General features: G+C 38.5%; 1 protein-coding gene across 5 annotated transcripts in view; it reads left to right on the top strand.

Annotated features, from left to right (window-relative positions):
* The first annotated feature begins 8,164 nt into the window (after positions 1 to 8,164).
* Vps13a (vacuolar protein sorting 13 homolog A) overlaps positions 8,165 to 26,652 on the top strand; it is a 191,713-nt gene continuing 173,225 nt past the window's right edge. For all 5 annotated transcript variants that reach the window (XR_013105785.1, XM_076918218.1, XM_034498455.2 and 2 more), the window contains exons 1-3: positions 8,165 to 8,413; positions 21,818 to 21,861; positions 26,363 to 26,405. Coding sequence is in view for 4 of the 5 variants with exons in the window: in XM_076918218.1 (XP_076774333.1) it covers positions 8,314 to 8,413; positions 21,818 to 21,861; positions 26,363 to 26,405 (187 nt within the window). In the remaining variant the exon portion in view is untranslated. The remainder of the gene's footprint in view (positions 8,414 to 21,817; positions 21,862 to 26,362; positions 26,406 to 26,652) is intronic.

The raw sequence follows: 26,652 nt of genomic DNA, 5'->3' as shown, positions 1-26,652 counted from the left end.
ATTGGGCTGAGCCCAGAGCATTTCTTTCCAGGGCCTAGGCCTGGAAGGAGCCTCCATACAATCTAATCTAGGCCTAGAATGTTTTCAGCCTCTGAGACTTACTGCCAATAAACTCACCCTTCCTAGTTCTTTCTGATCTCTGGCTGGCTGGTTCAACTTAGCTGTTTGGGTTCAAACTCCTCTCCAAGGTGACTGATTCACTCTGGCTTCTCTTGGCTTCTCACTGAATTGCTCTGCTTGGCCCTACACTAACTCTGGTGATTCGTTCTAATCTTCTGACTCCTTCTTATTCTCTGGCTTCAACTGCCTCTGCATGAACTCATGAACAAACTCAACTGCACTACACTGCATTGCACTGCACTGCACTGCACTGCACTGCACTGCACTGCACTCATCCCTATCCACTCTACTACACTCTGCTGAACTGACTCTGCTCTCTCTGAACTGTTCTTAAATAGCTTCTCTTTCCTGTGCTGCTCTCATGAGAGTTGGGAGTATTTTATTTCAGATTCATTTTGTTAAATCTTTTTCTGGTTTGTCACTTTGTCTGCCCCTCAATTAGATGTCACTTCCAAACATGGCTGCTTCCTTCTACAAACTAATATTACTTTAAAGGTGTGTACCAAGGACATCCCTATATTCTAGCCACAGGGATTACAGTTGTGTGGCATGGCTGCATTCCAGCTGGATCATACAGACCTATGTCTTTGGATGAGATCCCTTGCCAGAGCAGCCATGTTGCTAGATTAAGATTCCTCTACAGTAGTTTGTTTTGAGACAATGTCTCATGTACATCACATGGTCTTAATTTCCTAAATCTAAAGACAGATGATCTTGGACTTCAGATCCTGCTGTCTCTACCTTTTCAATGCTAGGATTACACTAGCATTCAAAAATTAACCAGGTACTACATGTAGAATCATGGGCTTTGTGCATGCTAGCCAAGTACTCTACTAAGTGTACTGCATGGTTTTGATTTGCATTTCTCTGCTTGCTAGTGAGGTTGAACATTTTTTTGTGTGTGTTTATTAGCCATTTGTATTTCACCTTTTGAAATTTATTTGAGGTTAATTTTATTGGTATATTTATTGTTAGATTTCTTTAGGTGTTTGAATTCGCTATATATTCTAGATATCAGTCTTTTGCCAGATGTTGTGGTTTTAATTGGCAATGTGACACATTCTACAATCACATGACAAGAGAGTCTCAATAAAAGATTGTCTTCATTTGACTTGTAGGAATGCCTGTAAGAGATTGTCTTTATATTAATTGATGTGGGAAGACCCAACCTAAAGTTTGATGTCACACTTTCCTGGACTCGGGTCTTGCCTTGTATAATAGAGGAGACAGTGAGTTGTGGAAAGCCCAGATTCATTTATTTCTCTCTGACTGTAGATGTGACTAGCTGTTTTAAATTCCCTGATATAATGGACTGTAACCTGGGATTGTGAGCTAAAACCACCCCTGTCTCACATGTTACTTCCATTGGGGTATTTTATCCCAGCAACAGAAAAGAAACTAAAATGGGTGCATAGCTAACCAAAATTGCCTTCTATTTTGTAGTCTGTTTCTTCACTTATTTGTTTTCTTTGCTGTGCAGAAAACTTTTTAATTTTTTATTTATTCTTCTCTGATATATTCTGAGTCTTTTAAAATTTTCATGAGGTTCCACCTGTCAATTGTCCTGATTTCCAGAGTGACTTTTTTTTCCTGTACTTTTCCCTCTAACAGTTCAGAGTTCCAGATCGTACAATAAGACCCTTGACCCTTAGGAATTAATTTATGTATAAGGTGAAAGAGAACACCCCATTTGTGGATGTTCAGGTTTCTGAGTACCACTTGTTGAAGAGGATGTCTTTTGTTCAATGTGTATTTTTGACATCTTTGTCAAAAAATCAAATGGTTATTTCCATGTGGGTTCATATGTAGGTCTTCTATCCTATTATACTAATCCATACATCTGCTTTTGTGCCAATGCAATTCTGTTTTTATTATTCTGTGACAGAACTGCAAGCTAACTTGAAATTAGCAATTATTCCTTTGGCTCAGGAGTGTTTTGGATTCCTGAGGTATTATAGCTTCCATACAAATTCTAAGATTGCTTTTCTATTTATGTGAAAATGGCGTTGGAGTTCTGACGAGAATTGTGTTCGATCTGCACATTGTTTTTAGTAAGAAACCTTTTTCACAATTTTCATTCTTCTAAATTATGAGCATGAAAATTCTGTCTTCTGGGATCTTCTTCAGTTTCTTCCTTCAGTGTTTTCAATGTAGTGGTCTTTTGGTTCCTTGGTTAGGTTTACTGTAGAGTGTGTGCATGTGCATGTGCACACATATGGTGCGGGTGGGTACAGGTGAGGTGCTTGCTGGTGCACTCACGTGTGGAAGTTCTTATGACACTCTAACTTTTTTTGGGATGGGATCTTTCACTGACTATGGACATTGTCATTTTGGTAGGCTGGCTGGCCAGTGAGCCATTGGAACTCACTAGCCTCTGCCTTCTCAGGCACTGAAATTACAAATGTATGCTGCCATATTGGGCTTTTACATTGGAGATGGGGGTGGGGGTGGGCTTATGAGCTCAGGCCTTCATGGGACCCACTGAATCATTTCCCAGTTCCTGTTAGTTATTTTTTGGCATTTTGGCATAGCGTCATGTTGCTGAGAGTTCATCAGTTCTAAGAGTTTTAATTGTTTTCTTTGTAAGCCCTTTTACTGTCTCTCCTTGCTTTACTACTGCTGTAGCTAAGATTTCAAAAACTGTTTGTCTTAGTCCTCATTCTATTGCTATGAAGAGATATCATGACCAAGGCAACTGGTAAAAAAGAAATCATTTAATGGGGGGGGGGTGCTTATAATTTTAGAGGGTTAGTCCATGATCATTATGGAGGGAACAAAGCCACAGGCAGGAAAGCATGGTGCCAGAGAAGTAGCTGCTCCACAGACAGCAGGCGGACAAGAGAGAGGAAAGGGGAGAGAGTAGACAGACAGAGACTGGAGCCTGGAGCATGGCTTTTGAAACCCTTAGATATACATTACCTCAAACAAGGTCACACCTATTCCAACAAGGCCACACTTCCTAATTCTTTCAAAAGTTGATCAACTGGGGACTAAGTCTGCAAATATATAACCTGTTGAATACCCAAGGGGAGAGTGGGCATGCTTCTCTTATTCCTGGCTTTAGCAAAAAAATGATTAGAGGGTTTTCTTCCCCCATTTAGTATAAGCCTGGCTATGAAAGGGCCTTATAATTTCTATTTAACCTCAAAGAAGAGTGTAAATGTCTAACATAACAAGTGAAGAATTAAAATTTTGTTTAGAAATTAATCTGATAACCATACAATATTGAAGCAAAACAGTGAAGTCAAATTTATATTTATTATCACAAAGTTGCAATCAATTAAGACTTTCCTTACTTCTACTTGAGAAACATAATGTTTCAAGGAAGAAAAAAAACAAGGAGTAAAAATTAATTAAAATTCCATAAATTAATATTATGAATGTTGGACTTCTAATTTGAAGATTAGTTTAAAATATATCTCAAATTTATTTTATAAAAAATAAGAATTTATTTATACTACCATCATTTAAAAAGGAAGTTTAAGTTGGTGATCATAGAAAGGAGTGGTGATACAAACTAAACAAATTAAAGAATCCTCAAACTCTGGAGGCAGAAGCAGACGGATCACCGTCAGCCAAGGATACATAATTGGACCCTATTAAAATTATATTATTAATAATAATAATTTTAAAGGTGAGTGCCTCAATTCAAAGTAGTGGAAGGAGTCTCTCAAGCATCCCACTAGATGGCGCGCTTTTAACTTCCTGGCGGGAAGAAGATGAGCAGCAGTTTGAATCAGTAACCGATGTCTAATTTAACATTTTATGAAACCAAATTAATGGATCCGACTCAGAATCTTCCCAGATATGAAAAGGAGAGTAGACAATTTGAGAACAGCATAAATATGGTGGTTCATTGAGATGGCTCTCTTGAGCAGCAACGGTATATTACTTCCAGGCAGAGATTCTGGAAATATGTTCCTTTGGAGAAATACTTTTATGTCTTATCAACAAAGGGGAGTTCTTGACATTAATAGATATTGCTTTATAACTGATCTTTGAACTAAGGATTCAAATATATCAATAGCATTTTATGTAATTATGAATTTATCTTTTATGGCTGACATTGCTTATGAATTCTGTATAAAGGGCACAAGCTATCTCTGCATGCTGTAGACTTTCCCTCCGAAAATTAGCATGAGGAAGGAATGTGAACAGGGAAAGGAAATTGAGATTGCTGTCAATACTCACAAGTGCAAATCAGCAGAGAGTTCATTTCTGGGAGATCTTTCATCCGGATAAATTAATATTGACCCAAATGTGGAGGCTGTTTAGACTGAATGAACAAGGTAGTCAGTATCGAGCGTGGGTTCCGTTCACAGTGGGCTACTGAACATCTTGCTCTTTGCCACCAGACAATCAGAACGAGTTTTATTTCCGATGGATGGCCTGTCTTCCTCATTCTTCATTGACCCACTTCACTTTTCTCTCTGACCCATTCTTGATTCCCCAAGTCCCTGACTCTTCGATGCTTTACCTATTTATATAGAACATTTTCAGATAGTTTCCCAAAGAGCTTATCAATCAGCATAAGATGCAATGACGATTGTGGCAGTCACTTTCACTTTATTGGATAAATGTCTAGGCTTATAATTGCTAGTTTGTATGGACATGCTTGCTTATATTTTGCAGAAATGACCTAACTTTTTCAGAGAGGTTATAGCATTTCACATTCTCATTTCTAGTATATGGATGACCCCGATTCTCAATAGTTTCACCAGCATTTTGAGATTATCACGATCTTTGAAAATGCACTGATGGGTTAAATATGGAAAAATTCACATGTATGATTGCAGCTTTGATTTTCCTTTCCCCAGTTGTTAGTGATGGTGAACAAGATTTATTTTTGCATTTACATGCTTTCTTTGGAAAAATATCTGCTCAGATCAAGTTTCTAGGCAGACTTTTGAGATTTCAAATCCAACTCCCTATCAGTTCTCCAGTGAAGACTGTGATTATGTATGTCTCTTGGCTATGATTCTGGAGAGAACATTTTCAGATAGTTTCCCAAAGAGCTTATCAAACAATAATCGATGTAACAACGATTGTGGCAAATTCTTCTTAGTCAGTTTAGAAGTACAAATTTTACTTAGCATTAAAAATTTCAACTTCAAAAAAAACATAGAAAACAGGCATTGTCGAAAGCCCTATCATCTAGAGATAACTATGGTTAGTTAACCTTTGGTGAATATATTTCCAGACTTTTGTATTTTCTGTACAATCAAAATAAGCTGACAATTTATGATGCTATCCTGTACTTTCTCCCAAGATAAGATTGATAACCTTTCATTTGTTTTTCATTTTAATTCCTGCATTGTTAACCTAGTGTACGCATGTATATCTTAATTTACCTAGCTTCTCTACTAATGAATATTAAGTTTGCTTCTTTAAACAAAGGTTTAATAAATGTTTTTATAAGGAAAAGTCTTTTTTTGTAATTCTTTTCTTAGCTCAAATCTCTGGGAGGATTAATAATTCAAGATTCATGCACTTACATGCATGAAAGTATATATACACTAATATATGCACACACCGATGTATCAGCTTGTTGGGACTTACAAGCTGGCATTTAGAAAGACTGTGTTTATTTAGAAAGGCTGTGTTTACCATCAATATTGGCTGTAAGATTCTTTTCTCCTTTGCTTGTCCTTCCAACGAGCCTTTTAAAAAATGGAAGCAATAAGTCAAAGTTATTATAAGTTATTGTTTTTTTTTTTGTGACTTTGGAAAAATTCCTAATACCTCAGTGTCATTGAGATCACGAAGTTGACTTAGAAACTCCATAAAGGCCGTTCAAAAGAAAAACTATGTGAAACTATGTCAAATAATCTAGGTGTGGTGACAATTGCCTTTATACCCAGCATTTGAGAGGTAGAGGCAGGAAAATACATCTCCATGAGTTTGAGGCCAATTCCATGCACAGAGTTCAGGTATAGTGAGACCCTGTCTCAAAACAAGCACACAACAACATGCCCCACATACCCTCGGAACTTGTTGTGACTATCATCCTAGCCAAGCATCCTCCATCTTGTGGAAGTCCAGCTGTAGCTGGTAGAGGGGTGTATTTTGCTGCACTACCACTTGTGGTATACGTGAATTGCACATGGCCTCGGGGAGGGACTAAAAACAGTGGTTCTCAACTTTCTTATTGTGGAGACCCTTTAAAACAGTTCCTCACGTAATGGTGACTCCTAGTTATAAAATTATTTTTGTTACTTCTTCATAACTCTAATCTTGCTACTGCCATGAATTGTAGTGTAAATATCTTTCTTTCCCAATGGTCTTAGGCAACTCCTGTGAAAGGCTCATGCAGGACCCTTGGGGTGGATACCCACAGGTTGAGAACAGAGGACTAGGGCTGTGGATGGGGGAAGAGTAGAGGAGTGGGGCTCCATCTAAGAAGCTACTATGGAGAAGCCTACATCTCTGCTGGGTAAGTACTTCCCAACCCCACAACCCTGTAACTAACTCCTCAGCTATGCTCTTTAAGGAAGCCTAACAAACTCATTGGTTCTCCAAAGTGAACCTTGGTGGACCCATGCCTCCATTTGTCCTTGGGGACCCTAGGAGAAGCAGTACAGTGGTTTATACCTTCCCTGGGATGAAATTTTAGCAATAGGCTCAAGAGATTACTCAATGATTAATACCATTTGCTTCAGAGAACCTGAGTTTTATTGTCAGCATCCAGCCACATGGAAGTTCACAACCTCCTGTAACACCAATACCAGGAAGCTATTCCTGAGTGTACCAGCCAAGGATGTGGTGCACAGACATGCAAGCAAAACACTCACACACATAAATGAAATTTTAAATTCTGTTAAATAAAAATCTGTATGTTTAGACTCTCGATAGAAAATTCATGAAAACAGAAGAGGCCTATTTGGGAAGAAGGAAGGGAATCAGTTAATAAAAAAGGACAAGAAAGGGTCATGGGTGACAAATGACCAAAAAATATACACATATATCAAGATGTTATAGTGAAGTCCATTATTTTGTAAAATATATGCTAATATGTTCTTTAAAAGCTAAAAAGAGATTACACTACTTTTGCTTGTTTTTCCAAAAAGGCCAATCTTAAGCCTATAAATTCGAGATACTTGATGACTATGCACAAAATGCACTAAGTGCCAAATCAGGATTTGCCATGCGAAGAGAAAAAGTTGAAAGTGTACTGCTGCCTCTGAAATTCTCAGAGAATTAATGTCGGCTCTCTAAGTCCCACATCTGTCACGTGACCTTAGGACGTCTTAGGACTTCGGGACTGATTTTCTATAAGCCCAAGAGTGAAGTGGAGGGCGCTCTACTTATTTTAGGTCGGACACTAAGGTTCAGGGGTGTCTTCCTTAGTTCTTGGCAGGCTCTCTGTTGTCTCCGGACTGGCTCAAACGTGCTACTCTTTAACATGATTGTCGGCTTCCACGTAAATGATTTGACCGAAAAAGGTGTCAAGAGCAGTTGCACATTAAGAACTTGGGATTTATCTCCCAGCTTTACTCTCCTTTGTCCCTCCTCAGCACAGATTCTCAGCAGAGGAAGATAAGTGGAGGCACCTGAAGGGCCAGTTCGCATCCTTGCCAGGGACCTGGAGAACCTCAGGAGGCGCCCAAGCACCAAGGCTGGTCGAACCTCACCAATGGGGAAAGCGCCCTGGGAAACTGCTTCTGGAAACTTCCCACAACCTCGCATCCGAGCCGTACACCCTCCTGTCATTGGATCCCGCAACCTTAGTTTTCTCTTTCGGAAGGGGCGTTCCACCGCGTCGGTTAGCACCACGCCCTGTCACCCAGCGAAAGTTCGCCGCCGGTACAACGCAGGGCCATTTCGGGGCGGGGTCTTTAGAGCGCCACTGGTATTCTGTTGCTAAGCGACGGACAGAAGGCGGGGCCGGCGGGAGAGGCGCGGCGTTCCGCTCGCGGGCCAGGGCGGGCCCGCGGCTGCGCAGCTGTTGTTCCTCGCTCTTGCTCCCGGCCGCGCCTCCAGTTCCGCGTCGGTCACGCCCCTACGCGCAGTCCCAGCTGCGCATGCGCGGTGCGAGCGGCTACCTTCCTCCGGTGGGGCTCGCGGTCGGGCTGGGTGACCCGGCTGCACCGGCGCCGGCGCCGTAGCTAGAGCGGGCCGGGAGCCGGTAAGCCAAGCCGTCTCGAGGGAGGAGCAGCGCGGGTAGTGCCGCGGTGCTCTCCGCGGCAGAGGAAAATGGTATTCGAGTCGGTGGTCGTAGACGTGTTGAACCGGTTCCTGGGAGACTATGTGGTGAACCTGGACGAGTCCCAGCTCTCTCTGGGCATTTGGAAAGGTAACGGGGTCGCCGCTCCGGGGTCGCGGGAGACGGCGGCGCAGTTTCTGGTGGCTTCGGTCCTTGGCCAGCTCGGCGCCGCCACCTGCAGCTGTCCGCCTCGCCCTTCAAGTTATGTAAAGCGGGGCGGCGGTTCCCCGGCGGGCGGCGCGAGCCGTGAAGTTGGGGGAGGCGTGGGCTGAAGCCTCGCGTCCCGGTGGGGCCGGGTGCTGGTGACCCTTGGCCTCCGCTGGGCCAGGAAGTCATCCCTGGCAGTTTCGTCCTGGGCTGTAAGGAAGGCTCCAGCGAGCCCACGGCGAGTCGCACGCCGACTTGCACGTGAAGGCCAGGCGCTGTCCGCGAAGACACCCTTCGTCCCTTCCCTACCTCACTTCACCGTGCTTTCTAGGCGAGTTCCGGCCTCTGAACTTGGACTTGGGTGTTGCTCAGCTGGGGCAGGCAAATGGCAGGGGGAATAAAAGGAAAGGAAAGCCCCTTTCAGAGTATCTCAAAGTTACTTACGTTTTCAGGTCACAGCCTGACCAGGTGGGACTGTGAAGTGTTTGTGGGCTCGACTAAGACCCGAGTTTGTTTGTTTGTTTGTTTGTTTGTTTTAAAGCACGAAAAGAAAATGCAGAACAGACGGTCAAAATGTAAATTGGGCTTTCAGTTTCTCTGAGGACCTGAAGAAGACGTGAGAAGCACTCCCCTCTGTTGCTTAGATGAGAAGGGCTGCATCTACCCCTTTACTGCAATGCCTTACCTAATACAGTGTCTTATTTTTAGTGCTTCCATCTGTTTTGTATTACGCTCTTGTTTATTTTAAGTAGCTATTAGCAATTAGAGACCTTTTTGAAATGAACGTTCCAGGCCAAAGTTAGAGTTAATTATTTGTGCATTCTCTGATATGTACTTACTTAAAGCTTTCTAAAAATTCTCCTTTATCTTGAACCTTCTCAATTTTTAAATAATGAAATAATAATAATAAAATAATTTAGTTTTATTAAACAAGCCCTCATGTAGCTAGTTAGGTCCTTCTGTGATAACGTGGTGCTGTAAGTGCTGTAAGTGCTACTAGCATAGCTTCTTTGAGATCTGATGTTTGCAGGTTGCTTAATCTGTGCTGTTCCTCAGTTGCAGAGTGAGAATAACAAAACTCAATATCTCAGAAAAAAGCCTTAAAGAATGTCTGAGCAGGGACCTGGAGAGATGGCTCAATGGTTAAAAGCACTGGCCGCTTTTCTAGACGACTTGGGTCCAAGTCCTAGTGTCCTGTCCACATGATGTCTTGCAGTCATCTGTAGCTCCAGTCCCAGGGCATCTGTCTTTCTCTTCTGACTCTGGGGGCCGCTGCACACAAGCATGTGGTGCAGACACACACAGGCAAAACACTCATACACACAAAATAAAAATAAAAAAGGAAATAAAAAGAACAAGAAAAAAATTACTTGAACAGTGGTTTGATTTGTAGTGAAATGTTTCTGCATTTAAGATGCAAGTTGTGTAGACTACAATTTACCAAATTTATGTATTTAAAGTTTACCTAGAATAAAATTGAGTCCTATGTATAGTTTTAATAAACATTAAGAATGTTTCAACTATCCCAATAATGATTCAAAAAGTCTACAAGCCTAGGAAATCCCCTCTTCTTTTTCTCTGTAATTGATTCTTCCTCAAGTGGTAACTACTTATCTGTTTACAATCTGCTAATTTGCTTTTATTTTTAAGAGAGTTATAAATGAAATCCTTTGGCTATGTAGCTTTTTCTTTTTGTGATATGGTTTCACTATGTAGCCCTGGCTTGCCTGGAACTTAGAATCTTCTTGCTTTGGTTCCTGAGTGCAGGAGTTAAAGGCCTGTGCCATCACACTTGGATTCTGTGTAGTGTTTGGAGTCAGGCTTCTTAACAGAATGCAGAGAAGTCATCCATGGATCATCCACATACTGCATACATCACCTTGTCCTACAGTTCCCACACTTCTGAGTGGTGGTTCACTTTATGGCTGTCATAAACTAGGTCTGCCATTTTTGCAGTATTCCCTTTTTGGCAGTTAAAAGGAAAGCTGAATTAGGTGTTCATGTGAACATAAATTATTTCATTGGAGTAAATACCTAACAGTGAATGTGAGTAGTAAGTAAATCTGTAACTTTATGAGAATCGAAATGATTTGGTTAAGGTCTGATTGTGTCTCCAAAAGTTCTATATTGGAAGCTTAGCCCCTAGACTGATGATAAAAGGTGCTGGGTCTTTTAGAAGTAGGCCTAATAAGTTATAGTGGCCTCTCACTGTGGCCTTCAGTTCTTTTTGTGACCTTAATCAATCTCTCTCTCTCTCTCTCTCTCTCTCTCTCTTTCTCTCTCTCTCTCTCCTGTGTGTGTGTGTGTGTGTGTGTGTGAGAATGTATTATTCACCATAGCTGCTATTATACTGTTTGAATTTTCAGCCTGCAAAGCTGGGTCAAATATATTATTTTGTCTATAAGAACCAGCCTCAAGCATTTTATTATGGTACCCTCCCTGCCAAGACTCCACCCCTCAAACGCAACAATACACCTTGACACTGATTTTTGAAATGGTTATATTATTTTGTGCTATTACCTGTTTTGTATCAAGATTTAGTTGGGCACTATCCTCACAAGCATTTGTTATTCTCATTTTTAAAAAAAAAACCCTCACGCTCATTAGCATATATTACCCATTCTTTATTCATGAGTACCTCACCTCTGGAAGCCATTTGTCTTTCCAGCTTTATGGATTTGCTGACTCTTGACACTTAATTTAAATGTAGCCATGTAATATTCTTTTGTCACTGGCTTTCTTAATTTAAGATATTAAATGTCTTTACTATTGAAGGGTGGATTAAATAGTATTTAATGGTGTGAATATTTATTGAGTCATCAGTTGGACATTTAGGTTGTTTCCAACTTTTATGATATTATAGATACCACTATGAACATTCATGTGAATATTTTTTAAAGGCATGTTTAAAATTCCCACTGCTAAGGTGGGTGTGGTAGAACATGCCTTTAGTTCCAGCACTGGGAAGGTAGATGAAGATCCCTGAGTTCAGGGCCATCTTGGTCTACAGATGAAGTTCTAAGACAGCCAAGTCTACACAGTGAAATCCTGTCTCAAAAAAACAAAAAAAATAAACAAACAAACAAATAAAATTTCCATTAGTAAATATGTATAAATGGAGTTTCTGGATCATGTGGTGACATGTGAAAGAATTTGGTTATATTTTGATAAATGAAACAAAGTTAAAATAAAAGTTTCCTGAGAATTCTAAAAGGAGCAACTCTAGTTAAATCTAGGCTTTAAAAAATTAATTGAAAGTTGAAAATTTTGATAATGGAAATTAGATTGTGTTTGGAAAACACTGTTTCTTTGATGTTATCCATCATCACCTCTGGGCTTTTGTAATCTTTGCATCCTCCCTTCTTCAAGGTCTCTGAGCCTTGGGAGAAGGGTTTTGGTAAATATGTCCCCTTTAGGACTGACCACTCCACACTTTTGTTCTCTGCCTGTTGACCAGTTGAGGGTATAGGTGTCAATTGCCATTTACTACCGGGAGAAGTTTCTCCGTTTGAAAGATGTTCTCATCCATGAGTATAACAATAGCACTGTTCTCATCCATGAGTATAACAATAGCACGTTAGGAGTTGTTTTAGTAGTATGTCCATTTGCCAGAGTAGTATTGGGTTCTCTTCTCCCGCCCATGATGGAGGTAACAGAGGTTCTAAGTAGCTATAACAGTGCCAGGTATGAGTTCCATCTCATAGAACAGGTCTTAGATCCTACTAGAGAGTGGTTGGTCACTCTTATAATATTCTGCTACTATTGCGCCAGTGGGAATATCTTGTGAGTCCAAAGTCTGCAGCTTTTAACCACTGAGCCATCCAAGAACAATATTTTTTGTAAGATTTGTTTTTTGCTTGAATTATCTGTTGGCAAGAGTGAGGTATTAGACTTACCTGTTGTGACTATAATGAGACCTGTCCTTAGGTCCAGTAGTATTCTATAAAATGATTGCTGTGAGGTTTGTGGCATGTGTATTTATAATCCAAATAACCTGGTTGAATAGTACTCTTTATAAATATGGTAACTCTTTTTTGACTCTTCTATCTTGAACTTTATTTATCAGATGTGAGGATAGCTACTGTTTTCACATTCCATTTGTTTAGAATATAAGTTTTCATCCTTTCATGTTTAGTTTTGGTGGGGGGGTTGTTGTTATTAGTGGTGAGTTGAGGTTTTTGCAAATTGTATTTTGTTGTGTTTTGAAAAATCCAGCCTGCCAGTCTATGTAAAATGTAAACTAAGAACGTTTACATTTTAGGCTTTTATTGAAAGATAATCTACTTGTTCTTATAATTTTTCTTTTCTTCTGGTTTCAAATATTTTTTTTTTTACTAATGGTTAATTAACTATATAACAATTTTTGATTCCTCATTTTCATTTATTTCCTCTTCTGAGAGTTATTTTCATACTGTCATGGTTATTTTATCTTTGATCTTCTCCTGGATGTAGGGTTCCTTTTGTAATGCTGGGTAAGTGTGCAAGTGTGTGTAAAGTCGTGTAAAGTCGGTATAGGGTGTTAGCCTTATGAGTCAGCAGCCACTCTTTGTTTTTGAGCCAGTGCCTGTTTTTTTTTTGACTTGGAACATGTCAAGTAGGTTAGGCTGGCTTGCCGGTGAGCCTAAGGGTTCCTTTAGTTCTGCTTCCTCAGTGTTTGGATAAGAAGTACATTCAGATACTGAGTCTGAGTACTGCACTCCTTATGCTTGTATAGGAAGAACTTTACCAGTGTCCCTTTTCCCTAGCCTTGATTTTTCTTTAAATGTGATTTGGCTGTTCTCTCTTGCAACATTTCATATTTGTTCTTCATTGTTTTTAAGCTTTTGGCAGTTTAACTATGGAATGTTGGGGAGATGTCCCTTGTTGTTATGACTTTTGGAGTTCTAAATGCTTCTATACTTACTTAGATTATTATACCTTTCTTACGGTTTGGTAGCTTTTCTGCTCTTATTTTGCTGAGTTGGTTTTCTGTGTTTCAGTTCATTATGTTTTCTAAGTATGCATATGTTTGTGCTTTTGATTGCATCTCAGAGATTTTATGTATTCTGTTCACTTGTTTGTTTGTTTTTACCATATACTTTTTTGTAAATCTGAAAATCAGATTCTGGTCCTTGCATGTGAGTTTGATCCCAACATGGAATAAACTTAGTGTGTTGTTATATATCTGCAATCCCAGCACTTGGGAGGTGAGGCAGGAGGATTAGGAATTCAGAATCGTCCTTGTTACTTAGTGAGTGGGGACCAGTCTGGGTTCCATGAGGCCTTGTCTCAAAAAAAAGTTCTGTCAAAATGTTCAGTTATACTGGCAAGACCAGATAATCATAACTTACTCTTCATTGTCTTGAGGTGTGTGTCCCTTGTAGAAAATGAATGTTGAGGGCTATCTCTTTCATTGTGGTGCTCCTCAAACACCTGGTGGGTAGTTGTGGTTGTAGCTATGTGGAATACCTTTGAGTTTCCCAGCACACCAGAATGAGTTAAGGAATATACAACTGCCCAGGCCAGTTGACTAGAGTTATTGGGGTTGCATAGTCCAGTGGTGAGCCTGTGCCAAGGTTTCAGTGTATCAGGTCAGTGCAGGCACACATTTGGCTCAGGCTCTCCCAGAGCCCTTCTTCTGCATACGGTGAGGGCAGATGTGATTCTGTGCTACAGAGTCAGTGACTCCATTTCTGTGCATGTTGACATCGAGGACTATGGAGTCTTTGATGCCTGTGCTAGGAGGTCTCTAGGCAGTTCATTTCCTGTTAGTCTAGGCTAACTCCCCTAAGAAAGCACACTTGACTGTTCCCCTCTAGCCTTTGAACTATCTTTTGAATTGCTGAGTTTGAAAGGGAAGCATCTTTTTTATTCCATTATGCATAGCAATCCACTTTTTACTACAGAGAAATTGCTCACTGGGTCCACTGTATTGTGTTGTGAGGACCTGGAGATGAGAAAATACAGGTGTTTTTAGCTCCCCTAAGCTATAAGCTCAGAGAAGTCTGATTTGGACCATCTTACACAAGATGGCTCTTTTAAGTTCTGTGAAAATATTCTGTGAATGCAGAGAGCGTCTCCAAACCTCTTTGCTATGCAGATTCAAATCATTTTTGTCTGTTCAGGCAGTATTTCTTTTAGGTGCCAGATCCTGTGGTAGCGCAGGTGCTGAGATTTCCCTCTTTGTCCTTCCCCACATTCTGCCTCTTTCACTTTCTTTTTACACTACTGAAAATCTCTTTAGTTTTTCCTCTTTTTGTTTACTGTTGAACTTCAGCATTCTCCCACTCCACCCATTATAATAAACCACTGCTTTTCAGTTGTTTCCATTGTGTCTTGTGAAGTGATTGCAGAGAAAGGAACAAGTTCTGGCTAGCTTCCTCCAATCTAATCTCCCCACTGACTCCTCTTTTACTCAAACCTGACTAACCAATAGAACATGATTGTTATTGGAAAAATCCTTTCCTGACTCTTCCCTCCAAATTCCTACTCACTCCCAGAGGCAGATACTATTTAGAATTTTTAAAAACAAGTCATAAACACTGTATTTTATTGAGACAAAGTTTTTACTATGCTGCCTAGGCCAGTCTTAAATACACTGTATAGCATGGCTGACCTTGAATTTGAAATCCTTCTTTGTCACCCTCCTAAAGATGGGATTATAGTTGTGCACCATCACATCTTTCTCATTTGTAAGAGTGTTTTTTCTCTTTCAAGAATGTTGAATTTTGTCAGATTGTCTTCTACATTTGTTGATATCCAGGTCTTCTTTAGCTTGTTGATATTATAGATTATATGAATTATTTTCCACTTACTGAATTAGACTCGTATTTGTGGTATAAGTTATACTTCATTATAGTATTTTCTATTCTGTTTACTTATATTTTGATTAGAATCTTTGCATCGGTTCATGTTAGTCTGTTGTAATTCCTCATCTGATTGTTAGGGTAGAGCTTGCCTCAGAGAGTAAGTTTGAATGCATTCCCTCTGTTTCTCTTTGTTGGAATGCAGTATGTAGACCAGGGTGGCTCCAAATTTACAGAGATGTGCCTACCTTTGCCTCTCGAGTGGTAGGATTAAAGAGGTGTGCCATCATGCCTGGACTGAACTGAAACAGATTTTTTGATGTTAGATTTTTCTTTTCTAATGTCTGCATTCAGTGTCACAGTGTCCTCTGTAATGTTTGCTGTTACTGTACTTAGATTTTTTTATAAGTTGAATTTTCCTATGATTGAAAATGCCTTTTATGACTTCTTTTGCCTGGCATTATTCAGAGCTTGAACTCTGAAGTGTTTTGTGCATTCCCCCCCCCTTCTTCCCACTAGACTGATTTTTAGATTAGGTGTGCTGTGATTTGAATATAACTTATGATTTTTCACACTGGCTCAGGCTAGAGTAAATCTTACCTTGTGAGTGTTGCATATGTGCTCCAGGGGAATGTGTAATCTTCTGTTGGATGAAATGTTCCATAAATGTCAGTTACATCCAGGGTATGAGTGATGTTCAATCCAATTGTGTCTGTATTTCTCCCCGTAAATATGTGTATAACCAAGAATAGTTATCCAAGTCTCTGACAGTAGTAGTGGATTTGCCTTTTTCCAATTGTACTTCTATCCTTTGACTCACATGTTTTGACAGCACATACACATTAAGGAATGTATTGCATGACTTTCCTTTGGTGATGTATTCATTTCAAGTACCAGTGACAGACTAAAGAAATGAGTCCATCCAAGTCTACCATTCATATAGAACACAGCTCTTACTTCAAAGGGAAACACAAGAGTTTATTCTGAGCCAGATATGAGTGACCCAGCCTGAGAACATAGAATTTGGTTGCCTCAAATAACGTGTTCAATGTAGATGCAGTTATGTGAACTTTTATAGTTTAGGACAAAAGAAAGCAGTAAATTAAGGCATTTACAATACACTGGTGAGGATATTAGCTAGACATCTAACAGCAAGCCATGGAAAATTCGGCTCGAGCATTTATCAGAGCAAAGGTAGATATAGATATATTAAGTACGGAAAACTCCTGAGAATGGGAGGGATTCTAAGGGGGAGTATCTTCAGCTAGAGAGTTTACATTTTATCTGATAATAGTTTTAGTTTTGGGGTTGACTGAAACTAGTGGACCATAAACTAACTCCAGAGGATGTTACAGGTTAGCAGTGAATAGCAATTAAGAGGACTAGAAAATAACTTAAGATAATTTAGCTCATAATCTGCAAATCCCAATTATTTATAATTCAGAGTTGGGATGTGTCAACTCCTCTTGCAAAATCTTGACTATTGTGGCCTTTTGGAGGCACTCGTTTAGGTTTGCAGCTCTGCTTTTGGCCATGTGTCACATGAGGCTCTTGTGTATGAGGAAGAGGCTGTTTCTAGCAAAAGAAAGCCCATTGCTAGGGTTGGTAAAAATGAGAGTGAGGAGGCAGGAAAGCAGTCTTCAGGAGAGGGAAATGCTTGTTTGTTGAAACCTTAATGGAACAGGCCCCAGGGTCATATTAACCTTATTTGGAATTATGACCTGAGTCATTTTTTTGGAAGTCATTATGAGTTTATTATTTACACAAATACACAAATACAGTGCTGCCACTGCAATTGCCATAGTGCAAATGTACAGCTCAGAGACTGGTCATTAAGACACAGGTTGATACACACATTCTAACTATGCTTCCTGTGAGTGATGATGGGATTAAATATTGGACAAGATTTAATCAGAACCACACCCTGGAGGATTTCCAATGGGCCTAATCTCAGCACAACCCAACAGGGCCAGGCTGAATCTGAATTAGTCTCAAGGCCACCTCATACCCCTCCAGCACCACAGGTATCTACAAGAACCCTTGCCAGGCAGGTAAAGGATTTGCAACAAAAATCTCAAACTCGCCCGACCTTCCCAGCCTCCCTCTGTACTCCTAGACACACAGTCCCACCGAGTCAAGTCTCTGCACCCTAAATGCTTGCATAGTAACCAGCTCAGGATTCAGAAAGAAGCACCCACAGGCTCAGATGGTTGGCAGGCACAATTAACAGCCACATTGTGGGATGCTATCACACATCAGCAGTGTGTTCCCCAACCCTGGGCCAGTGCTCAGAGCCAGGGAACTCTGGGAAGAAGGGAGAAGCCATGGTGGCACCATTAGAGCCCAAACCTCCATAGGGAGCGAGGTACCCAACATAACTCTCTCTATTGGCTGACAGGAAGAATAAGAGATGGATCTACACACATGTACTGCACTCCATTTCTCAGATGGGGAGATCAGGTCCTGACGTCTCCTTTGTAATATAGGAGTATATTATACCTAATGTTAACCAAGACCATAGTATGACCTAAAGAAAAACAGCCAGTTTTGGCAACCATATTCCTGTAATCAGGCTGGGTTTTTTTTTTTTTCCATGTGTGTACTTGCTGTTTATGTATAATGAAATATTTAATGTTTCAAGTACTTGAAATAATTTCTTATTGTTTTAGTTTTTCTTTTGGTCAGTTTCATTTTATAATTAACCTCATGTGGAGTGACTGGTTCTAACTTACGAAATATTTTTATTGTTCAAATTATTATAATTGTTATTTGTGACTAATAATTTCATCTGTCTTATTATTTTGGTATTTTACCAGATGCCAATTTGTAGAAATAATTATATGGTTATGTTGTAGAAGAAACTAGATTCTAGTAAAGTATCATTTTAGTTTTTTCTCCAATAAAATTGACCTTTACCCATACACAAAGTATTATAGCAACACAAAAGGCCAGACATGTAGGGAATCAAGGTTTCATAGAATTTTTGAGTATAATAAAATTATATTTCTTATTTTATAGTCAAAAATGGAAATGGGACTTCATTAGAAATTATTTTTATAATGTCCATGTACTTCTCATCATTAACATCTGAATGTTTACTATTGTTTTCACCCTGGCTAAGTGTACCATGCCCATAAGATTCATGGGCTCATAAAGTATAGTCTCTTGGGTTAAAAGTTCCTTAGTTTTGAAAAACAGTTTATTTGTCCTATTTTTGAACAGCAATACTTTTAAGAATATAACTTTGTTATGACTTTTAGCAAATTTAGCATGTTAAGAAAGTTTTCGTTCAGTATTGATGCCTCTGGAGAAGTTTGGGCTCTGGTGGCTGGCCAGTTTTGGTGCATGAATGCTATTGCTAATCCTAATAAGAGTTAATATAGTTAGTATGAGATCTGGATCACACACATGCTTCCAAGAACCTTTACTTTGTTGTATGATAGCATTTTAATATCAAAAAGCAGTGCCATAATCCAGTTGCTATGCACAGTTAATATTCTTCCATTTTTCTTAGTGGGAAGAAATTCTATTGTTTTTGGCTGTTGGATTTAAAGGTACCGCCCAAATATAATCAATCTCTGTTAGTCTGAAAACTATTTAAAAATTCAAGTTATACTGAATATGGGAGAATTCTTTTTATGATGATAGTGAATAATTGGGATCTCTTTAAACACAAAGATTTTATTCAAGCAAAGTAAGACTAGTTATGATAGCAGTCATAACACAAACATGACAATGACAGGATGAAGCGTCTTATGTAGTTTCACTGAAACCAATATATTATACCTAAAATTTAGGAAAATATATCCACAAATCTCATTTTAAAACTATTTAACTATAAAAGAATTTAACTTGAGTGAGGTACTTGTCAACATAGTTAAAGATGAGCACCACCCAGCCTTTTTGAAATTTGTGTGGATGTATGTTCAGGCGTGAGTACAACCTTAAGGTGAGAAATATAAATCTAAGTGTTTATCTTCTGAAGTTTTATCCAACAGGAGGTTGTTGGAAATACCTAATAGGTTCCTTTCTATCCAGACTGAATGGAATTTCTGGTATGTTATCTTTTCAAATTGTTGAAATCTCATCTTGAGCTCCCTGTGGTGGTTTGAATAGGTTTGGCACCCATGGAGAGATGGCTCAGCTATTAAGGAGCACCAAATGGCTGAAACTGCCAAGTTCTGCTTGCTGGGACTAGAACATGACCCCTCGCCCTCCCCCCCCCTTTTTTTTTATTTTCAAAGTTTTGTTTCCTGCCTTCTCTGGTTTTAATTAAGCATTTTGTATAACCATTTTTCTTGCATATTAAGTATACGTTAAAAAGCTGTTTTGAATTTATAGTATTAATTTAAATATTATCTGAGTCCATTCCAATGATGATTACACTCTGCTTCTTCCTGGGGTCTTGTTCTCCTGAGGAGTGAGCTAGTACATTGTTGCTGTTAATGTTTAAAACAAACAACTTTCCATTAGCTTATTTAAGAATAATGAAAATAAAAGATTTGATTTTACTCTCATTACTTAATTTTCCTTTTCTCTTAATTTTTTTTTTTTTTCATTTCCTTTAAAGGAATCTACTGGCAACATTTCCCGTTACTTGTTAATCATCTGGCAGTTTTTAATTTTCTTTCAGAGGTCTTCCCTGTTTGAAAAAAACTCTGTCTCTAACACACACACACACACACACACACACACACACACACACACACACACACACACACGTGTACTTTTTCTTTTCCGAAATAGGGTCTCACTATGTAGTACTGGTTGCCCTAAAACTTACTGTGTAGGACAGGCAGGCTTGAAGCTACAGAGATCCACCTGACTCTGCTTCCCATGTACTGAGATCATAGGTGTGTGCCACCATGCTAATCTCAGTGTTTATGTCCTTAACTGCACCCCATATCTAATTACTAGACTGGAAAGAGGCTAGTTTAGTCAGGTATGGGTGAGTGCAGTGCAGGATCTCTGCAATGAGTGTGCAGGTAAAGAACAGACCTGGGGGTGGGGCTAGGGGCTGCATTGATGCCTCTGAGGAGGTGGCAGGATCTCTGGGGCAATGTTTGTGTGGCTCCTTAACATTGACTGGAGCAGGGGTGTTGGAAGGTGCTTCATCTGCATGTTCAGGAGCTGAGGGTGGGGTGGGTAGAGGGACCTTATAAGGTCAAACAAGGAGTGAAGTCTGATAATTGTCAGGGTGATAAATTCTAAATAGGGTTGATGGTGGGAGAGCAGGCTTTATGGCACTAGATTGGGAGAAGGGGTGGAGGGAGCCAATTCCTGTTGTCCACACGTTTGAGGTATCCTTGGTTGAAGCCCTCTCAACATGTAACCATCACTAAATTCACTGTGTGTTACAGCATTCAACAGTTTACCTGGAGAACAAAAGTCAAACCCTGTACCCATTAAGCAGCAATTACTTATACTCTACTATCTTTAGACTGTGATAGAGATTGTATTTGCCCTGTTTTCTGCTGGCTTCTTTCATCAAACAGTGTGACCTTACAGTTCATCCACATTGTAGCATGAATTCAAACGTTTTTTTTTTTTTTTTTTTTTTTTTTTAAATAACTACTCTTGTCCTCTCTCTCTCTCTCTCTCTCTCTCTCTCTCTCTCTCTCTCTCTCTCTCTCTCTCTCTCTCTCTGTGTGTGTGTGTGTGTGTGTGTGTGTATTGTTTTCCCCTCCATTTGCTCCTGCCTTTGGAATAATGCTGGTATGAATGTGAATATTTCTCTTTTCATCCGTGCACTCAGATACTTGGGGAAATACTTAGACTTGCTGAATTATATCATATCCCCCACTTGTCTTTTTGGTTGGTTATCTGCTTGAAATTTCTTTTCCTGTGATTTTGCTTTTTAGCTTAATGTGTGCCCTTAAGAAGCAGAGAGAGTCACTTACAATTTATTGTCAGTTCCTGTTTATCTGTTTCCTCGAATCCATTCTACCAATTTATGTCTGTTGCAGAGCAGTTGAGCCCAGGGAGTTGTGCATGTTGAACAAGTGCTCCACCACTAACCTCTGTCCCACTCACACTGGTGTCATACTTGCTACCTATTGGTTCCCCTGCCTCTGGCCTCCAAAGTACAAGATTTACAAATGTTTGCTGCCTGCCAAGCCATTTGTGTGTAATTAATGTGATAGGGAGTAAGTTTGTGTTCTCATTTTGTCATAGCTTTGTGTGAATGCACATTGTTTATTTGTGTAGGTAGTGTGCCTCTCTTTGTGTGTGTGTGTGTGTGTGTGTGTGTGTGTGTATGTGTATACACTCAGTAGAGAGGAGGGCATCAGGCATCCTTCCATATTGCTTTCTGCTTTTTACCCTTGAGACAGATAAATGGCATCTGGGGTGTTTTGTGTCTAGGCTGGTGATGGACAAGATATTTCCCCGTCAGACCTTCTTAGACTAGGCAGAAGAATGAACACAAGCTGGTCAAAATAAATAACTGTTTTTTAATTATGTACATTTTTCCTCTGGTGTCATATTTAAAATGAAACAGAAATGATTTTAAAATGTAATACGGTTGAATATATCATTTTCTTTCGTTCTTTCTTTTTTAAAGGAGCTGTGGCCCTCAAGAATCTTGTAATTAAAGAAAATGCCTTGGTAGGTATTGCCTATGGAAATTTATGATATTAGTGCTTTTAATTGTTACACTTGTTTTTAAATTATGCTACCATAAATTATTTAACTATGAGAAAGATTTTGAAAGTTATTTTCTTAAAATGTGAATTTGCTAAGTAGGTCTTTAAATCTTGAAAGATAGAAACTAAGTGTACTATTTTCTCATTTAAAATATTTCTATTTATTTATTTCCATGTGGCATTACTGTATAGTATTTAACTTGTCTTCTAGTTTATTTAACATATAATACAAAGTATATTAAAGTCCCTGATGTGAACTATATTCACAACCTTTTGCAACTCTTCCAGCATCTATTTTCACAACTCTTTCACATTGCCAAGAGAAACTCTAACCATACTGAATAATAACTTCTGTTCTTGATTTCCACTGGCTTTGGGGATATTTCTTCATTGCACTCTAAAACTATACTCACTAAATAATTTTCTAAACTTTGTCTTACATCTCTATAAATTTACCTTATTCAAATGATACCATGTCATATTCGCACGTTGTTGTAATATTTTCTTGGGCCATCCAACTTGTAGCATGTACCATGGTGCCGTTCCTTTTTATGACTGAGTAGTCTCCCTCTGTGTCACCTTTTTGGTTTTCCATTCAGCCTTATTTTTTCCCTCTAGCTTTTGATGAGCACTTAGGTTGTTTCTGCTTTGGGTTCTTTCAAATAGAGCTGCAACAGATACTTGCTTATGTTCACATAGGTGTTTAAGGGCCTGCTTTTAGATTTTTGAGTATATACCTAAGAGTGAATCTTTGGCTTTTCTAATACATTTAGCCTTTCCCAGAATGACCCAAGGGTTTTTCTTGCAGCTGCAAATCCACTTTACATTTCCTTCTGAACAAATTCTAAGTTTTTGACATTTGAAAAAAATTACTTTGTATTTTACCTGTTAACCATTATCTCAGTAGATATGAAATAGTATCTTGATCATCAGTTCTCAAATAATTACTATTTTCTGAATAGCTAATGATATTGAGCATCTTGTCAAATACTTGTTACTGTATTCTTTGAAGAGATCTCTATTTAAATTTTTTGCCTGTGTGCGCATGAGCGTGTGTGTGTGTGTGTGTGTGTGTGTGTGTGTGTGTGTGTGGTGTATGTTTGAGATGGTCTCACTATGTTATCTTTGCTGGCTTGCCACTCACTATGTAGACCAGGCTGGTGTTAAATTTAGAGATTTCCCTTCCTTTCCCTTCCAAGTGCTGGGATTAAAGATATTAGCCAACATACCCAGTTTACCTTTGTTTTTCAAAATAGGAATATAAAATTTATTTAAACCTACCCACAAAGTTCTGTGTGATCAACAGTAATAAAATTTGCTAGAATTTAAACAAACTTAGAACAAAGATTTAAAATTCATTTTAAATTATAGTATTGATTTAGCTTTATTTAGTTAGAGCAGTTTTTAAAAAAGAAATTTTATTCTCTAAACAAGACATGAAATATATAATATTTTCTACCACCATTTTTCATGTTTCAAGTATAGTATGCTTCATTGCATTTTGCTAATTAAATGTGAAGTCATTTACAACTACTATGCACCAAAATTTAACTAAGTTTTTCAAATAACATGCAGTTACAAGTATTCAAAGACTACTAGTGAATGTTCTGTTGTGTGCTGAGGATGCAATATTGGTCATGTATTAAAAATAAATACACTAATTTTCATGATTACAAAATTATTTCTTTGCCTCTGTATAGTGAAGTGTTTTCCTCATCTGTGAGTGTCCCAGTTAGAGTTACTATTGGTATATTGAAGCACTAGGACCCAAAGCAACTTGTGGAGGAAAGAGATTAGACTTACACTTCCATATTATTGTTCACCATTGAAGGAAGTCAGGGCAAGGATTCAAATAGGGCAGGCACCTGGAGGCGGGAGTTAGTGCAAAGTTCATGGAGGAGTACTGATTACTGGATTCCTCCTATGGCTTGCTCCGGCCTGCTTTCTTATAGGACCCAGGACTACCAGCCCAATAATGGCACCACCCACTTGGGCTAGGCACTTCCTCATCAAACACTCATTAAAAATAACTGTTTGCCTACAGCCCAATCTCATGGCGGCATTTTTCTCAATTGGGGTTCCATTCTCTCAGGTGACTCTAGCTTGTGTCAAGTTGACATAAAACTAGTTAGTATAACTGACTACTTGTCAACTTGTATGTTTGATATACAAACACGTTGCTGTTAAGCCACAGCTTTTCTTGTTCATACTTACTAAAATATTTTCAATTTAAAAGTCTCATATAGAGTTACACAGTAAATAACTAAATGAGAATAAGCCAAAGAGAAATTCATGTTGATCTCTAGTGGAATTCTAAAACTTTCTCCTTATGGAAGGGAAGACTTTATGATTTTCTAGTAACTGAAATATATCATTCGCCTATACATCACAATGCAAAGTTGACCAGTATTTTTGCTATAAAGGCATTTCTGGATACCTATTTTTCATAAAGGACGTAACACAATGATAACTATAAAGGCTTAAAAATGACTATATAATACAATAAAAATATCTACTCTTTCTTACACTCTGTCTTTGAAAAGTCAAATATAGCCAGCCATTTTATCATAACAAAAATAGGACACTCACCAACATCATCAAGAGGTGGTCTCACTTGAATATTCAGTGTTATTTGGCCAGTTAGTTATTTTTCTGTGATACAGGATGTATTCACCAATAGTCAAAATATACTACCTCTATGTAGAGAAGTTGATAAAAAATAACCTGTATAGATAGGCTACTAGAAACTCTACAAGCTTTCTCAGTATTCTTAACTCTCTATGCAAAGGTGTATTTGCTCCAGATATTTTTATGTGGCTATAAACACGGCATCAGAAACAAACAAAAAAAATGACAAATGCTCTAATTGTATTTTGAGAGAAAAGTTTTATTTTAACAGGAAGGGTGCTATGTAAGAGGAACTAAGGTGGGAGGAGTACTGAGAGGAAGAGAAGGAGTAAGGAGAGGAGGAGAAGAAGGAGAGGAGAAGCTAGATGATGAGAGAGAGAAAGAGAGGGGGGAGACATGGAGGCAGATGTTCACATGTCTCCACCAGTCAAAGATGGTTGATATATCTAGGTTGGGTATTGGGTTACACTTCTGATTGAGCATTACCAAACTTATAAAGCCTTTGATTAACATTTAAAAAAAATTGTATAAAAGCAAAAAGGAAAAGGGGGCATGGGATAGGGGTTTTCTAGGGAGGGGAAATGGGGAAAGGGGATGGCATCTGAAATGTAAATAAAATAGCCAATAAAAAAAAGATGGTTGGTACAACCTGTTAGAGATAAGAATTTTTCATATTTCTCATGGTGGGCTAAAAACTATAATTCTTCACTTAATACCCATTTTTTCAAGAGACCTTTTAATATATTTAAACAAATAGATGATACTTTGTTAGAGGGATGACTACAATATTTTTCTAAGTCCTATGTTTTAAAAAAATATTTGGAGGAAAGATTATTTTATTTTCCTATTTTAATACTGAAGAGATCATCATCACCACTATCAATCTGCTGCTTCTTCCTCTTCTTCCTCCTCCTGTTCTTCCTCCTCCCCTTCTATTCTTCCTATTTCTCCTTTTTTCCCTTCCCTGCAACTGAGTGGTTTCCACCTACAATCTCAGCACTAGTGACTGAAGCTAGTCTGTACTACCTGGAATTTTCCAGGCCAGCTAGAAATTGTGGATCTGTCTTCAGAAACAAGGTTGGTGGCTGCTGCCTTCAGTCTCAGCACTCAGAAGGTAGAAGCCCAAGGATCTTTATGAGTTTCAGACCCCAGCCTGGCATCTTAAAAATGAGGGGTTTTTTGGTGTGATTGAAGTTTTGAACTCTGCATTCATTCTGCATAATGATATCTGATCAGCTTCTTTATTTACAGTATTTTCCCTCTTCTGATATTTGGCTAATGTAATGATAGTGTTCTTTGATGTATAAACATTTTTAATTTGATGAAGGACAATTCATCCTTTTTACATCTGTTATCATTTCCATGAAGATTTTTTTCTTTGTATTTTTCTCTAAACTATAAAGCTATTAATTTTAGTTTTTCTGTTTAGTTTTGATCCATGCTGAGTTTTATATATGATATAGTTTAGAGACCCTACTTTCTGTTTTTACTATTGGCCACCCATGTACCCCAGCGCCAGTTATTGTCAGAGCTGTTCTTTCTCCCAATGAGCAGGAGAAACAGTTTTGAAGTTAGTGTTTTATAAAATGACAATTTTGGGAAATAAAGCCTTAATCTATATAAAAGCTCTTCTGTTTACTACAACTTAAGTATATATATAGCCATTTACTTTGGAAAGAGAAGCTTTTAGTTATTAAACCATTACATTTAAATGAATATTGAAGATAAAGAATATGTAAGGTAACTAAAATACTTTAATTTTAGGAAGAAAATAATTATCTCTATTTTTGAACTTGATATAGATAATTTTTTGATAAATTTACTTTTCTTTATAGCATGAATTGGATGTACCATTCAGAGTTAAAGTTGGTCGTATAGGTAAGCAATATTTATCCTTGGAGTGTTCTCCTTGCTGGGCATATATGTAAATAAAAAACTGTTATTGCTGTAATGTGATTTTCCTAATGTTTATGAGTATTGATTAAAAATATATTTGTGTGCTTTTATGTAGAACTTGGTGTGTGTAGTATTTGAACAGTAATTGCTCATTTTAGTAGATCTTAATGTTGAATTGAGAGTCAAAGCAGCCTGTAACAGACCTTAAAGAACTATGTCCATTTCTGTG

This window comes from Arvicanthis niloticus, chromosome 1, assembly GCF_011762505.2.
Source record: "Arvicanthis niloticus isolate mArvNil1 chromosome 1, mArvNil1.pat.X, whole genome shotgun sequence".
Classification (NCBI taxonomy): Eukaryota; Metazoa; Chordata; class Mammalia; order Rodentia; family Muridae; genus Arvicanthis; species Arvicanthis niloticus.
The sequence above is the reverse complement of the archived record's forward strand: the minus strand, read 5'-3'. Positions and strand labels throughout refer to the sequence as shown.